The sequence below is a fragment of the Vicia villosa genome, linkage group LG1, assembly GCF_029867415.1.
Source record: "Vicia villosa cultivar HV-30 ecotype Madison, WI linkage group LG1, Vvil1.0, whole genome shotgun sequence".
NCBI lineage: Eukaryota > Viridiplantae > Streptophyta > Magnoliopsida > Fabales > Fabaceae > Vicia > Vicia villosa.
The window spans coordinates 76,032,912-76,044,633 of NC_081180.1; the positions used below are offsets into that span (position 1 = coordinate 76,032,912).

Consider the following 11,722-nt stretch of genomic DNA (forward strand, 5'->3'; position numbering starts at 1 on the left):
TAAATTTATGTCAAAAATTAATACATAAATACATCTCCGTATAATTTACAGAAATTCACTTTCAAACATGTTTTTAATCAAATATGCGTCAAATTTTTCTTCTTCCTCATTTTTCAACGTATTGTAGATCTTGTGCAAGCAAATATAGACAGAGAAGTCTTTCCAGAAGACTCACCTAAGAGAGACTTCATAGATGTCATTCTTATTAAGACACAAGCAGCACTGCAGTACCGAAGACAACTTAGAAACAAAGGGATCCAACATTTGCAGTAGTATAGTATTTTTATTAGAAATAATATTATCATATGTAAATGGAGAATACATAAGTGTATCTCCAAACTAATTTCAGACAAAAAAAAAATGAGTTGAATTCATTTACGCGTGGATTTGGTGCGAAATGAATACGTCCAAAATACACTTCTAAATTCGTTGAAACATTTTTAGATTTTCTTAAGGTGTGTTTCTCCATCGGTGGAAGAAAAATCCCTTATTTTATTGTTTTAGTTTTTCTGAACCTCGAAGGATACTAAGGAGACCATTTGGTAACAATGAACTGAAACTAAAATATAGAACTACTGATAGTATCAAATAAGAAAAATGGTCCTCAATGTTTAAAATTAAAGTTGCATATAGAAATAATTCCTACAAATATTCAGAGTTTTCAACATTGGAAAATATTTTCATTTTTATTTACATACTAATATAAAACTTTATGCTTTTTACTTTATGTTAGTTTGTTTTTGCTTTTTGTTATATATAATATGTTGATTAATTAATTTTAATCTCAAAATAAAAACTAAAATATCTATTTTCAGTGTCCAATTTTATTATTGTCTAATCTGACAAGTACTAAAATAAAATACCAGTGATAAAAAAACAAAAGAACAATAAAAACCCTATCACATTAAGAATTCAAAATTAAAATGTTCAAACTAAAAGTGTGTAAAAATAATTAAATGTAAAATGTAAGCATTCAAAATTTGTTAGAATTCAAAAATTGGATGAGATGTGCTCAGGAATACGAAGAGAATATAAAAAAAAAATCTTATAATCATGATGAAATATTTGTACCAATAGTTAATATGAAAATTTGAATAAAACATTGATTCTTTTTTTTCCTTTATTATAAAAAAGAAAAATAGTTTTACTTATCTTTACCAAGTGTTATTGTAATTTTTTATCTTTAAAGTTGTTAATTAATAAATATCAACAATCAATAGTTGAACCCGGACCAACAGTTTGCACCCCTCTAACCCAACCAGCAATTACCAAGTATTATTGATTTATTGTATTAGTCACTACCATAAATATAAATATATAATTGATAATAATAACTTAAAAGTGATGAGTCAAATATTAATTAGAGGGTACTGTTCAAATAATACATATATTTGATTTTAAATGCCATCCTTTTTAAAATCACTTTTCTTAGAAATATATCAATTATTGTAGAAAGGGAGAAATAATTTTCCGTGTAAAACTACGGCATTCACAATATCATGGTATGGACTATGGACTATAGAGGGCTTATTTCACTCCGGCATGGTTGTTGAAGATTCCAAGAGAGTTGCACACCACAACTATTGTTAATCGTCTAATGGCCTTAACTTATTTAAAGACATCATAACAAATATCATGAAATCAATAAAAATTGTAGGAAATAATTTTCCGTGTAAAACTATAGCATTCACAATATCAATAGACTATAGAGGGCTTATTTCACTCCGGCATGGTTGTTGAAGATTCCAAGAGAGTTGCACGACACAACTATTGTTAATCGTCTAGTGGCCTTGACTTATTTAAGGACATCATAACGAATATCATGAAATCAATCAAAATTGTAGGAAGTCAACCACCCAAGCAAGATTTGTAAACACTACAAATTTCTACGCTAAAATATTGAAATGGAGGTCTTTTAGAGTTTTGAACAATTATTAAAGAATACAATAAAGTGGTAAAAAATATTATAATATTATTAAATTACCTTTATTTATATTGGAAGTAATATACACTTAAATTATTAAATAATACAACTGGAAAAAAAAAAATGAAATTCATTTTAAAATTAATCTTCCTAGCTCATTTTAGATAGAGCACATAAGATGTACGCGTTTAAAGACAACAAAAGGGACCTAATTATTAATTATATTAAAAAAAACAAGCAAATGTAGAATACTTACCGCTGTTATAGAATGACAAAATATCATGCCAAAGATGTGGGAAGCCGGGAATTTTTTTGTAGTAGATTATGTTTTTAATTGTTGACCAGAGAAACATAAGTTATCATAACAAATATTCTTTTATTCACACCTCAAAATGCAATACTCAATTCTTCTATACTTCAGGAATATTTGTATGTGCATCGCACATTCCACGCTAAAAGATTAGAAACCAAATTGAATCTATTGGTTGCTTTCAAAATAGCTATAGTTTTTAAACTAGGCAACCAGACTCTATTGCACAAGTTAACAAGTGAGACGTAGATTTTTCTAAACCTAACCTAAAGCAATTAGAAAATGCAAACATAATCTTTCACTCAATCTGATTCTATAATCCAATCCAACAAAAACCTTCAAGGTCATTGATAAGATCTCAAATTTAGAAAGCCTTAAACATGTGATTACCTAAGGATATATCAAAACAGAAAGACAAAGACTGTTACCAAAAACTTAACAGTGAGATATATATGGTTAATTATGTCACGGCGCCAAAAGATAGGTAGGGTGGGTATGATGTAAAGGGCCAGCAATTCGAAGAGGAAGACATTGAAAGTTTATGGTGAAACTACATCAATATTTAAGTTATTGCACTTAAATAAATTAATTCTTCACCATTACCTCTTTTCAATTCCATTATCAAAGGAAACCGATCACTATATAAAATTAGTATTGTAGCATTTTTCTTGAAATCATTCAAAAATCAGAGGATAGATATCAGAATTTCTTTTTCCTTTCTTCTTGAAATGATTTGCAAAAAAAGTTTCAATTCATTATGGAAAACCATCATGTCCTCGAATGACAGAAGAAATCACACTATTATGTGGTCACACATATCATGCAACAAAAATCAGATAGATTCCAAGGTAGAAACAAGCCACATCTTTGACAATTGGTTTTTTTATTGGTTCTATGGAGAAATTCTCTCTTCTAATCCATGTTCTTTTCCCCATACACATAATATAATTTCAGATATCTAAAAGTAAGTTGTGAAAACCCTCTTGTTAGCAAAGATGCTACAATATGTCGACAATCGATCTCACCCTTAACAAGACCCTACTATAGAAATCAGGATTTCTTTTTCCTTTCTTCTGGACATGATAAAATTCAATTCAAATCACACTATTATGTGGTCACACATCATGCAACAAAAATCAGATAGATTCCAAGGTATAATAAACAAGCCACATCTTTGACAATGATATATAATTTCAGATATTTAACAGTACGTTGTGAAAACCCTCTTGTATGCAAAGATGCTACAGAACAATCGATCTCACCCTTTACAGGACCCTACTATAGCATAAGAAGCTCAGTAGCACCAAATTTTTTAAAAATAGGAGTTCTTTCTATCATTTAAAATAAATAGATAAAGGAATTCAGATTGTCATCACTGACTGTCGAGAATAAAGTACAAGACTAACCACCAAACAAGTTGATAAATTTGGGAGCATAAAATTATGCAAAACATAAGGAACAAACCAAGATCACCATGCATATATGTGAGAAGAAACACCATATCACATAAGGAGAATAAAATTAAATCTGGCTCCAAACACCAACATCATCATTGAAAACACCGCAGAAAACTACTGATGTAACGTGTAAAAATATAAGTGATATGTATTATCATCGTAAGAAACTGGATGTCATGGACGATCAAGGCAATTAATACTGATAAAGATGAGAAGGAATTGGACTTCAATATACTTACAAAAGTTGCAGCAGCAGGAGCATTATACATTAGTCATTACCTAAAAAGATAGACAATCAAAACCATTAAAATTTCATCCAATAAAAGCAGTATCAATTTTAACCTTCCCACAAGCCTAACAAAAAAGAAAGAATTGAATTGAATTGCTCACCGAGATAAGAAACGCTTCAAGAACATAGCCAAACATCCAAGAGAAATGACTCCAGATTGACCCGCCATGGATAAAATGCAACAGTAATCCATTAGGATACATAAAGGCAAACTTAAGAAAATAATAAGAAATCAAGACATCGGACCAAATGAAATGCTCAAGTACAACTATATAAATTGAACATCTATATGCCCAAGTACAACAATATAAATTGAACATCTATATGCCCAAGTACAACTATATAAATTGAACATCTATATGCCCAACTCAGGCCATTACTAAGGAGAAGAAAGAAGAAGAATGGAAAACACAGTTCTAGTTAATTCTTTCCCTAACACTGAATTTTCTTCAAAACAGTGGCAATTAGGGACTTGTGTAGTGCTGGAACCTGCATCTGGATGAAAATGCAGGTTCAAGACTAACCACTCATCCTAATTTATGCACCTACCTAAAATACGAATAATTGATGAAGTCAAATTTTTTTCATGACTCAAGCAAGAGCCTTCAGTCTCATCTTAATATATTTCCAATCCACACAGTAAACAAACCCAATAACAAACCCAATAAACAAACCAAGTTACATGGAAAGTATAATACATTCTAAAAAGGCAAATTTAATCTCCCAATAAACAAACCAAGATACCTTCTCCTGGGTTCCTTTTATGCATCTAAGCATGGGAGGGAAGCCTCAAACCCGTGGTGTCTCCTGAATGAGAAATTCAATTAGACTCCAGAATTCGAGGAAGTTACATGAAATGGAAAAGAAATATGCATTGCAGAAATAGTGACGACTAAGGAGAATCTGAGCAGAATCAATGCAAGAATTATTCAACAAAAGGTTATGAAAACTAGCATTAAGAAGAAATGTAAAAAAGACCAGATAAAAGAATAAATAAGTATCTTCTCGAATGGAATACAAAACTAAACTTCTCAAAGTAAAATTTCCATGGATTTAATTGCAAGAGTAGTGTTTCAAGTACAAATACATCTGCAGAAAAGAAAAACTGCCATTGGCAAGTTGTCTTACAATAGAAACAGTACATTCCACCGAGAATGGCCAGTTAAGTGTACGCCTTTAGCGACATCACACTTTTTTCACTTCAAGAGGCTAACAACTGTGATGATACTCCTTGGGTCGTACAGAGAAGATAAATAGTGCCATATGATTAGAACCTTAATATCAATTGGATAAATATGTACAAATATCAGTGAATATCATTTCAGAGAGTCAAGCTTTGCAACATTGATCACTTGCCAGTGATGAATGGGTGGTTCAATGCTTGTGAGACTGTCAACCTCTTGTCCGGATCCAAGACAAAAATTTTATCTAGAAGATCTTTAAAATTGGCCAACATTTTTGGATCCTCCCCAGGAGAGCCAGTGATGATCGTTCCAATATCTTTCGCCTTTATGTTAAGAATCATCCTCTTTATGGTCTAGGAAATAACATTACAAACGTTGTTCAGACTAAAAAACCATTTTTATTAACAGCATAATATTTCAAAACACAATCATAAGTTTAGCTCACCTTTTTTGTTACAGGATCCTCCTCTGTGGCATGAAAACTCAGGTCCTGGTCATAATGTTGTTCAGTAAATGCTCCCTGCAAAGAGAGAACAAAAAACAAGTTGGTATAAATACAATCACAAAATTTGTTGATACCAAAATTTCAATTTACAGATCATATAAAAGGTTAGTTTGGAAATTAAAATAGCAACAGACAGAAAATGACAGGCCCAAAAACTAGCATCAAGTAGTATTTTTTAAATTGGTGGAGAGTGTCATTTAAAAAGTGTCATAAGACTCAAACTGTAATGATAAACAATACATTAAACAGTAAGTTTACCTTACGGAGCATCTTTTTCGGAAAAGGGCCCTTCAATTCCATGTGAAGCCGTAGCATGTCGTTGTTTGTGAGCCCTGGAAAAAGAACCTTCCCTGTATACAATTCATACAAACAACAGCCTACAGACCAAATATCCAATGGATGATCATACTGCAAGCCAAGAACTGCAAAGAAACATTCAAAACCCCAGCTGGTAATCATAAGTGACTAAGGAAACGTAGTTGGGAGTAATGCAATAAAAAGTCTAATGAACAATACTTACTTATTTCAGGGGCACGATAAAAGCGACTCACGAGATATGGTGTTACTTCATTTTTACCAGCAAACATGGCATTCCCAAAGTCACAAAGCTTTAAAACATTTTTGGCTTCATTCACCTTGCAAAAAGGAAATTGAAATAAAAAGTTAGACAATGAATATGTCTATTTGGTAGAAAAAAAACTATGAAAAGAATCAATTTAAACACAACAGCATTTTAGGCATACCAACATATTGTCAGGCTTTATATCACAGTGCAGAACACCACAGTTACGGAGATGCTTCAGAGCAATAAAAAGCTGTTTTGCATATGCCCTCACAGCAGTTAGCCTAAGGCCAATATTGCGACCAAACTTCTTTAAAACTTCACGCAGATTCATATTTAGAGATTCAAAAACTAAACATAGATGATTTCTATACTTAAAGCTTGAAAGGAAACGAACACAATGACGCTTATCATCCGGATCTGCACCTACTAATTTCTTTAAAATGACCAACTCATCCAAACCAGCCTTGTACCTAATCCACACATCAGAAATATAACAATGAGTAAGAGACTCTACTACCCAAAAATGAAAAATAGATTAATTAAGGATACACTGAAAAAATCACTCACATGGTGTCATTATTACGAATAATTTTTATTGCTACTTCATCTGGCTCACCATTACCAGTTTTCAGATTCTTAGCTCGTACAACTGTTGAAAAGACACCCTTCCCGTGTGCAGCAGTAACTTCGTATCGGCCATCAAGTATTTCACCAAAACGATAACCTGCATTGAAATATTAGAACATAAACCAATCGAACAGGAAAAAAGATTTGCCAAGGATATTAGACCTAATAACCAACAAACAATTTCAACAGGAATAGATTTCCCCAAAGATTTTCCACATCATACTTTGGCTGATTTTGGAAGAACAGATCCACAGGAAATGCCTCAGAAAAAGCTACTCAAGTGCTTGAGTGCTGAACAACAACATTTAGATAACAACTTAAAATGCTTGTTAAGGGTATTTAAATTGCAGTTAAGTTTCCAACCTATTCCATCCCTTCCAAAATCATCAAAATCACACCATAAAAATTTTGATGGAAAATCCATGCCATCACACTTGAAAGAACATGGAAAAAAATTCAACTACCACAACCAAATATTGTAGAAGTTACCTAGAAAACTAAGTTTCGGTCCAACACATCACATGGAACAAAAAACTAATCAGGCTCTGCCACCACAACTCAAAAATCAAAAGAAAATGATCATGACAGCTAGATATAGTCAAATGAATTACTTACTGTAATAGCCCTCTGCATCATCCCAGTTGTCATGCAGGCCAACCCTCTCAATTAATAATCCATCTCCTTTTCCCTGAAAAGGACTTAGAAAATTTAATTATAACAAGAAAATATAGCACCAAATCAACAAGAATATACAATTGGTTTAACAACTCTAGTCAAGCATAAAAGAATACCAAAAAATGAACAAGATATATACCAAAGCATGTTTACAGAGAAGGCAGAGAGAAAGAGAAAAGTAAAATGGGGAAAAGGCCATGGAGGACAGGATTTCATAATTCATATATTACCATTCCATAAAGGTGATCCATCCATAATCAGAAATGATATCATGAGTTGCTACAAATTTTAAATAGTCTAATAAAACACTTACCGATTTCCGAACTCCAGTAGGCGTCTCACCAAATATATCATCACAATACTTGTCAGCTGACCTTTCACTCTGCAAGTGTTATGAATGAGTGAATGAGCTTCAAATCCAATAGAAATATGTATGAAACTTCCATCTACTTTTTGGGATATCATTTTCAAACATAAGACGAATTTAAGACAAACCTTAGGAGTACCCTCGCCTAGGCCCCCAGCACCAAGTACCTTCTCTGAGCCGATATTTACATTTTCCGGTGGAGATTTCCCAACAGAAAATGATGGTTCCACATTATCAACATCATCACTCTTACCATCAACTGCTTTAAAAATGTCAGTATGAATCTCCACATCCTTGCCTAATAATGGTGTATTACAACGTTAGAGGAAGTCTCAAATACTATGAGGACAATAAGGGCAGAAAATGGAAGACTAGTTAATACCTAAATGTATATGGAATTTCATCCAATGCTCAAATTTATTATGTATTTTCAAAATTCAGTGTCATGAGAACATATCGTGTAATTTTAAAAATATAATTTACATGAGTTAACAAAAGAATGTCAAACCTTTCTAATTCAACTGTAATTAAACTCAAATGTATAAACACACTGAACATTTCTACTTTTAGCATGGACCAAAACATACTATCAATAGCAGTACAGAAGTTATTCAACTAGCCCAATCTAACATGTCAAAGTCCTTAGCAAAAGCAACACCTCTTCCATTAACAAGAGCAGAAGGCATAACATGACTCTATGGGGTCAAAAAATGCTATAAGCCACACACGCACCTTTGTGTAAACTTTGTTACATTACACATGCTTTAGCATGTTTTTTTTATAAGGAAAAAAATATGGATGATCTGAAATATGGAGTCATCATCTTAAAGCTAAAAAGGTGACAAGCAGGTTATAGATAAAGACAATTACCACACATTGATAAATGCAAAAATTAATGAAATATAAATTATGACCAATAGTACTGTAACTATATCTGCCTCACTCAAACCTATAAGAAAAGGAGAAGACAATACCTTTTCCTTCATTTCCAGCTGCTTGTTCTAATTTCTGATTCTGCTTTTTGTATTTTTCCATTATAGCTTCCCTTCTCCTTCTACTCTCCTCTTTTATTCTGTTCAGATCTTCCTCTTCTTGCTCAGGTAGTTGCAATGTATCCTCGTCTACATCATCTTGTTCAACCTCACTGCAGCAATCAATATACATCAAAATCAAATCAAAATAAGCATGACATTCCACAAAGAGTTAAAAGAGGACAAAAGATAAATGTCTAGAAAAACCCATACTAGAAACAAACAAAAAAATAGTAAAAAAGAAATATACCCTTTGGGTTTCCTTCCATCCTCTTCCATGGTATAGTTCCTTTTTCTATCTGTGTGGTGTCCATTTTCTTCATGTCTTGAATGTTTCTTATATCTGTCCCCACTGTCATTGCCATCCTCACGACGCATATGCTTATCCTTACCATTAGGAACATCTTTGTCATTGTGTTGATATCTATCATCTCGTCTCTCCCTCTCCTTAATGTTATCCCTTTCCCGGGTCCTATAATCCCATTCACTCTTCCAGTCTCTATCTCTCTCACCACCTATTGTTCTGTCCTTGCTCATATCTCTTTCCAATTCCCTTCTCCTATCCCTCTCATAAACTGTGTCTTTGCTCCTATGTCTTTCCATTTCTCTTCTCCTATCCCTGCCCTCATCCCTTTCCCTGCTCCTATCTTTTTCAATGTCCCTTCTATGTCTGTCGTGGCTCCTTCCACGTTCTTTCTCCCTTCTACGCACCCAATCAACCTCCTTATTCCTGCATGTTTCCTCTCGCTTCTTTTCTCTGTGCAAATCTCTATCCATATCTCTGTCCCTACTCCTGTGGGTAGCCCTATCCCTATCCCGGCCATCCCGACTGTCATACCTAGTACTGTGTTCCGGTTTATCATCCTCTACCAAATCCTTACTGCTGTGACGATGCTCCCTTCTGTACGCACTCACTCTTTCCTCATCAAGATCATATTCAGTCTTATGTCTGCTAGTGTAATAAAGGGAACCGTGTTCCCTAGAGTGCCTGCTACTGGGACGGACATACTCTTCTACAGCACTGCGAGAACGAGACCTGTCTCTTGTATGGCCAATTGATCTTGATCGACTTCTGTATCCATCGTGCAAAGGAGAATTACCTGGCATTCTATGTTTTTCTTCTCCACTTTCAATGGCATTCTTGTGGGAATTTTCTTTCTTTCTAATAGCCTCCAGTGCTTCATCATCATAGTCACCTTTTAGTTTCTCATTTCCTTTAAAATGTCCAAACTCCCCATTCTGCCACTTATCCCCTTTAGAAGACTTAACATCTAAATACCCATTGCCCAAAGAATCAGTACCAGCTCGAACATCCCTCCCAACTTGAGTTTCATCTCTCGAGTGGTTTGGAGAATCATCATCTTCATGACTTCGAGATTCAACATGCCTCTGACACCATTTCCCATCGTCTGCATCAGAAGTAGGCCTAATAAATCTATCACTGTTGAAGTCCTCACTTTCAGTTTTCAAACTTTTAGCAATAAGTCCCTGACCAGCATAGAGAACTAATTGAGCTCAAGTGTTGAATATTACAATACTAAGTAATGCTAAATAAAGTAAACAATGCATTAAATCATTACATATATGCAAAAATAAATTTATAAAACACATAACCAGCTCTTACAAATTAACTGTAAGCCACCAGTCTTCACTGAAACGCCTAGAGAGACTTCTTTCACTTATGTCATGCAGTGCAACCAGGTTCTTAGATATCTATGAAACACTGACAGGGTACTCTAACAAGCTCTCACGAATAAAAAAACTCATTATACATTCCCAAAACAAAAAATCACAGTGCTCTGTTTGGTCCCCGAGATAAAGAGATACACACTGAAAAATCTTTAATACTGCTGAGATAAATAAATTTTTCACAACCAAAACAAAACAAACTTCTTTGAAATCTATTTCAATGGTCTCGGCTTTATCAGCAACCAAACAGATGTCACGTGTAGCAATACACAGGATTTAAATTGAACAAGATAATATAATAAACAATCCGATTCGATCGTATCATACCGGATTTTTCTTCTCAGATCGAAGATCTCGATCTCCTTTCACCTCAATTTCCCCAGATTCAACATCAGATTCAATCTGCTTCTTTCCAATTCCAACCTCACCGCCCAAAGGCTCGTCATCAAGAATCTCTCCCTCCTCAACATCATCGTCAGGGGGATGATTATGCAGAGCAGGATCAGAAACGGGACTTGGAGAAGGAACCGCGGCAACAATCTCGCCATCGTGTTGAATCTCCTCGTCGCGTTTTTTGCTTCCATGGCGATGACGGTGGCTATGATGGTGACGGTGCTTATGACGCTTTGAGGATTTGTCGTGGTCGTCCGGAGAGGATGATCGGTGATGCTTGCGTCGAGAGTCGTGGCCATCGGTGGCCATGATTGGAGGGGAGAATTAGGGTTAGGGTTAGGGTTGTAGGTTTTTGTGATTGAATATGAAGCTAGTACGGAAGAACAGCGAACGTTTGTGGCACGCACGGAGGTTCTGTAATGGATTGGATTAGATTCAGAACTTGACCTACATCTAACTACAATCCCACGTGCCTTACAAGCGTGTCAATGCTTTGAGTGTTTTGATATAACTATCGATGAGCATTTGGGGCCAATTTTTTTGTTCGTAAAACTTAAAAAAAAAATCTAATAATAATAAAATCTTTTTCTAAAAAGACTAAAACTAGGTGCCTCTTGATTTGATTTTGAAATCTATAAACAATATAAAAAATACAAAATATTAAAAAGATTAAATTAAAATTTAATTATAGCTATGAGATATTTTA

At 34.0% G+C, this 11,722-nt stretch overlaps 1 protein-coding gene across 3 annotated transcripts; it reads right to left on the bottom strand.

Moving 5' to 3' along the window:
- Positions 1-263: 263 nt before the first annotated feature.
- Positions 264-11,516, bottom strand: LOC131642608 (uncharacterized). Of its 3 annotated transcripts, XR_009295959.1 has the most exons (15): positions 10,951-11,516; positions 9,185-10,422; positions 8,878-9,047; positions 8,032-8,201; positions 7,850-7,918; positions 7,477-7,549; positions 6,802-6,958; positions 6,413-6,704; positions 6,190-6,304; positions 5,928-6,091; positions 5,610-5,684; positions 5,109-5,517; positions 4,725-4,787; positions 4,082-4,130; positions 792-3,970 (listed from the first exon to the last, which is right to left on the bottom strand). XR_009295959.1 is itself a non-coding variant. In XM_058912842.1 (12 exons), the coding sequence occupies exons 1-12, from the start codon at positions 11,323-11,325 to the stop codon at positions 5,329-5,331; spliced, it is 3,087 nt and encodes a 1,028-aa protein (XP_058768825.1). In that variant the 5' UTR covers positions 11,326-11,516; the 3' UTR covers positions 5,009-5,328. The 3 variants fall into 3 exon arrangements, 1 of the variants encoding a protein (XP_058768825.1); XR_009295958.1 differs by having other exon boundaries at positions 264-3,970; positions 4,082-4,787; XM_058912842.1 differs by lacking the exons at positions 792-3,970; positions 4,082-4,130; positions 4,725-4,787 and having other exon boundaries at positions 5,009-5,517.
- Positions 11,517-11,722: the final 206 nt, after the last annotated feature.

Coding starts and splice junctions, on each gene's coding strand:
- LOC131642608 (XM_058912842.1), bottom strand. CDS start 11,325: ATGGCCACCGATGGCCACGACTCTCGACGCAAGCATCACCGATCATCC. Junction 6,092..6,189: donor TTATCGTGCCCCTGAAATAA/GTAAGTATTGTT, acceptor GTTTCTTTGCAG/TTCTTGGCTTGCAGTATGAT. Junction 5,685..5,927: donor CGAAAAAGATGCTCCGTAAG/GTAAACTTACTG, acceptor CTCTCTTTGCAG/GGAGCATTTACTGAACAACA.